At 38.6% G+C, this 4,898-nt stretch overlaps 1 protein-coding gene across 1 annotated transcript; it reads left to right on the top strand.

Moving 5' to 3' along the window:
- Nucleotides 1-1,148: 1,148 nt before the first annotated feature.
- LOC121247744 (rop guanine nucleotide exchange factor 12-like) lies at nt 1,149-4,633 on the top strand. Its single transcript, XM_041146169.1, has 7 exons — nt 1,149-2,036; nt 2,324-2,440; nt 2,720-2,874; nt 2,946-3,020; nt 3,125-3,397; nt 3,527-3,847; nt 3,969-4,633. The coding sequence occupies exons 1-7, from the start codon at nt 1,769-1,771 to the stop codon at nt 4,386-4,388; spliced, it is 1,629 nt and encodes a 542-aa protein (XP_041002103.1). The 5' UTR covers nt 1,149-1,768; the 3' UTR covers nt 4,389-4,633.
- The last annotated feature ends 265 nt before the right edge of the window (nt 4,634-4,898 follow it).

Genomic DNA, 4,898 nt, shown 5'->3' with positions numbered 1-4,898 from the left:
CCCCACGTCCAGCCGAGCCACCATGCATGCTCACCTTCCCTCACGGATGCCCACTTCCCCTTAGGCCACCTCCACCATCGTACGCCGCCATCCATGGCGTGTGACCACTCTCTCCGGCATCCTCAGGCCACTACTGACCCATTCCAACCACCCATGGCCTCGATCTGCCACCTATGCTTCCTCACTCTCTCACGGCATCTCTCCCTCTCACACACAGCCAGTTTCCCCTCTACCACCGTGATTTGTGTGGTGATTTTTTGATTTTGTGGTATTTTTGTAATGATTTTACTGTGATTTTGTGGTGATTTTGCCGTGGATTTGCTTTGAGGATGAGAGATATAGTGGTTTTGCCGTGATTATGTGGTTTTGTTGTGTTCACTATTGTTTATTACTGTTAACGTTATACCCTCTTTTAACTATAAGGAGATATTATAAAGAGTTATAAGATATAAGAGTAAAAAGGGTGGAAGGTCCTAACAATTATTCCAAATCAGTCAATAGAATATAAAAAAAGGCTCATTTTTTACGAGGGAAAATCGCATGAAGCAGTTTTATTGCAGTTCAAAAATCAGCCTGCTATATTACAACCAAAAGCTGCAGTAGATTATTTCTAATAAGCACGGGCCCAATGTAAAGGAGAGAGGAAAAAAAAAATAATAGAAAAAATTATCATTATTTGTTACGATAGATTAATCATTGTATGATTGACAATTTTTCCGTCAAAATGTGAATTTGAAAAATAGCAGCAAAGCGGGTGATTTTCGAGTACTAAAAGTAATTTTTATTTTTTGGATTTAGAATACCAAATGATTATCTTTCTATCATGTGGGAAGTTCATGAAGATTTGACAGGGATGGATGCCTTCATATATATATCATCTTCGAAAGAAAAACAGATTCATCTGTAGCTAATTTCATGCTGCATGTGTTTGTTTTTTTCATTATTGCTGCTGATAGTCTGCTTAATTCCACCAATAGATAAGCATAAAACACTTTTTTCTGTAATATTATAAATCTCAAACTTCATTTTTGTTGTTACAACCAACTGATTTTTCCAACTAAATAATTAGTTGTTATGGCTTTAAACATTCTTCAATGTAACGAGTTCTTAACAACCTAAACAAAGTTATCGAGACATCATGCAGGCTGAACATGATTATTAACAGAAATACAAAAAAAAAAAAAAAAACAGATCTAATACAAAGTTGTCTGGAGTCCTGGACACAGACGCAAGCTTTACGTGTCTTGAGCCGCCTTTTGACACATATCAACCTTCCATTTCGAGAGAGAGAGAGAGAGAGAGAGAGAGAGAGATGTGGTCAGCAAGCCTGTCTGTCTTTCCTTGGATTATGGCTTTCCTTTGACCTTCACTTAAAAACCTCAACCATCCAATTCACTGATAACAAAAAAAATAAACAAAAATGGCTCTAACACATGACCTCCATTTCTGCATAAACATGCACCCCACGTTCTGGCTCCCTAAACTGAGAAAAGGAAAAACTAACACACATCCATCGAACAAATCAAGATCAAGTTTTGTCAAAAAACACTAATTCCTAACAAAAAAAGAAAAAAAAATAACATCTTTCCTCAATCATTTCATTTGGGAGTTAGGCTTTCTCCCATCTTTTTCCATCTCCCTAGCTCTCACTCTCGTAACAAAAATAATAGACAAAATAGCTCCCTCTCCAACTCCTTCCGACGGGTCGAACAAATCGCATGTGTTCTACCTTGTTCATTCTGCAAAAGCTTTCCTGAGAAAACTAAAAATGGTTCGGGCAATCGAAGAAGAGCAAGAAAATTACAGATCCAGAGTATTAAAGTTTAGAGGGATGCATGAGAGTGCAGGGAGACATGGAAAGAGAATGAGCTTTGATGGTGGTTCTTCCTTAGACCCTGCCGATGATGATAGCACGACAATGTTCTGTAAAGAGTCGGATCAGCCATTGGAGAGACAAAAAAATGGGTTTGCACTCAAAGGTACTGAATCGAGGTTGAGCAAAGACGCAGCTGCAGCCAAAGACAAGCAACCCTCTGGCAAGTCGCCTTTTAGTTTTTCCAACGCAAACATTCATTTCAATCATTCTTCATTAACAATAAGTTGCTGTAAAAGTTTTGTTAATCTCTTTGTCCCTATACCTCAAAGGTAAAATAGGCTAGGATGTGAAACTATGTGCTGATGATTTTAATGCATTGGGTTTACTGTACCGATTACATCAATCATGCATATATCTTGAATCCTTGATGATTCTAATTGATTAGAATGAACTTTGCTAACCAATAATCAAGTTTAGTCTATTTTTTCTTGTTTGTGTTTGATTTAGATATGGAACTGATGAAAGAGAGGTTTGCTAAATTGCTGTTGGGTGAGGATATGTCTGGTGGAGGAAAGGGTGTTTCATCAGCCTTGGCTTTGTCTAATGCCATTACGAACCTTGCTGGTATTGTTGAGATCTACCCTTTTTTTGCATCCACGGGTGTTGATTGATTAAGAAGCTTTAATGCTTAAGGAAGAAAACCCATCTTTTAATTTTTGGTACACACTTACGGTAAAAAAGAAAAAAAAAAATAGCAAGGATTTTATATAATTAGGAGGATAAGCTATTATTTCTTGCTTCCTTTCCGAAAGCAAGAAAAAGAACTTAGAAAAAAAAAAAGACTCAAGTAAATATCAATTGCAATTTAAGTTTCCCTTGATTTTCTATTGCAATGCAACGCAGCTTCTGTTTTTGGTGAACAATCGCGTCTAGAGCCAATGTCTGCAGAAAGAAAAACAAGGTGGAGAAAAGAAATCGATTGGCTTCTTTGTGTCACCGATTACGTTGTTGAATTTGTTCCTTCCCAACAAAAATCCAAGGACGGAGTCAATATGGAGGTAACAATCTCTCTCTCTCTCTCTCTCTCTCTCTCCATATCCTGAAGTGTTTATGTTTTATGATATGACAGATAATGGTGACACGGCAACGAACTGATCTACACATGAACATCCCCGCCTTGCGCAAGCTTGATGCAATGCTTATTGTAAAAACACAAACTTTTCATGGTCTAAAAAGCAATTATGCAAAACCCTATTAATGATTTAATATATAATTGTTCAACTAAAATTAAGGACTTACGATCTGCAGGATTGTCTAGATAATTTCAAAGACCAAAATGAGTTCTATTATGCGTCAAAAAATGCTGATGACTCTGAGAAAGGGAATGCGAAGAGGAAAGACGACAAATGGTGGCTACCTACTCCTCAAGTTCCTCCAGAGGGTCTATCTGAAATGTCAAGAAAGTTTTTGCAGTATCAGAAAGATTGCGTTAACCAAGTGCTTAAAGCAGCCATGGCCATAAATGCTCAAGTTCTATCAGAAATGGAGATCCCAGAAAACTATATTGAATCCCTGCCAAAGGTAAGGAAAGAATGAATAAGTCTCGTACAAGTGCTTTTTGCAATGCAAGAAAGGTGCCATAACAATTTTCTCATCAACTTTTGTTTCTCTCCCTTTTTTTTTTTTTTTTTTTTTTTGGTGCTATGGAAGAATGGTCGGGCAAGCCTTGGGGACTCGATCTATAAGAGTATTACAGAAGAATTTTTTGATCCCGACCAGTTTCTCTCCACCATGGACTTGTCATCGGAGCACAAAATCCTAGACCTAAAGAACAGAATTGAGGCTTCCATAGTGATTTGGAAGAGGAAGATGATCCAAAAAGATGGAAAATCTGCTTGGGGTTCGGCTGTAAGCTTGGAGAAGAGAGAGCTCTTTGAAGAGAGAGCCGAGACCATTTTACTCATCCTCAAGCACCGGTTTCCCGGGACTCCCCAATCTGCACTAGACATCAGCAAAATCCAATACAACCGGGTACAAACATATTCATATCTAGGTTTTTATTGCAAGGAAAAAGGATCATGCCAATGATCATTCCCAGAACTTTTTTCTCCTATTCTATGAACTATGTTAATGGTTATTCTTGGCTTCGCAGGATGTTGGGCAGGCTATTCTCGAGAGTTACTCAAGAATCCTAGAAAGCTTGGCCTTCACAGTTCTGTCACGTATCGAGGATGTACTCTATGCTGACTACATCACTCAAAATCCATCACATGCTTCATGTGGAAGGAACTCTACAACAGAATCCCCTCATATTCCAGGGACCGATATCTTCTCAGTCCATAGAGAAGAGAATGAGGAGGGGGCACCTGTGACACTGTCGGATTTCATGGGTTGGGGTCTGGATAAAGGGGATGCAGAGTCAAAGGACTCAACAGAATATTTAGATGAAGTGTCCATGGGTGCTGACGAGAGCCATCATCACTTGCACAAAGTTGCCAACATAGCGACAAACAAGAAGGTTTCCTATCTTGAGAACTTGGGTGGTTTGAGAAGCCCAACAGCACGCCATTGACAACTTTAGGGGGGAGAAGATGAAAAAGACAAAAATGATGACCACATGAGAGAGAGAGAGAGAGAGAGAGAGAGAGACAGAGAGCATTACAGGAAAAGGAATATATTGAGTGAGAAAGCCTGACCTCGAGATATAGATTTTCAGTACCATGTGGAGCAATCTTTGAGTTTTTATTACCTGTTTTCATTCTATTTCTTCCTTTTGTAAATAGGGAAGAACGAGTAAAACTAATTTGGCTTGAAGCATTTGAACATGATTGTTTTCTGGCCTGTACAAGCAAAGTGAAATTGTAGTCTGACAGATACTCCTTTTTCACCATTTTTAAATATTCTGACAGCTACTTAATATGAATAGGTGACTATCTCAGATAGCGTACAATGGTTCTCATAGGTGTGTACTCAATGTTCTACTAACTAACTGGGTTTGGAGCACTACTGATTTCATGCGCTTTTTCAGGAAACTGAAATCAGGGCATTCACAACTACTTGAATGCGGACGAAAGCAGTTTGT

The sequence above is a fragment of the Juglans microcarpa x Juglans regia genome, chromosome 1S (genome assembly GCF_004785595.1).
Source record: "Juglans microcarpa x Juglans regia isolate MS1-56 chromosome 1S, Jm3101_v1.0, whole genome shotgun sequence".
NCBI lineage: Eukaryota > Viridiplantae > Streptophyta > Magnoliopsida > Fagales > Juglandaceae > Juglans > Juglans microcarpa x Juglans regia.
The sequence above is the reverse complement of the archived record's forward strand: the minus strand, read 5'-3'. Positions and strand labels throughout refer to the sequence as shown.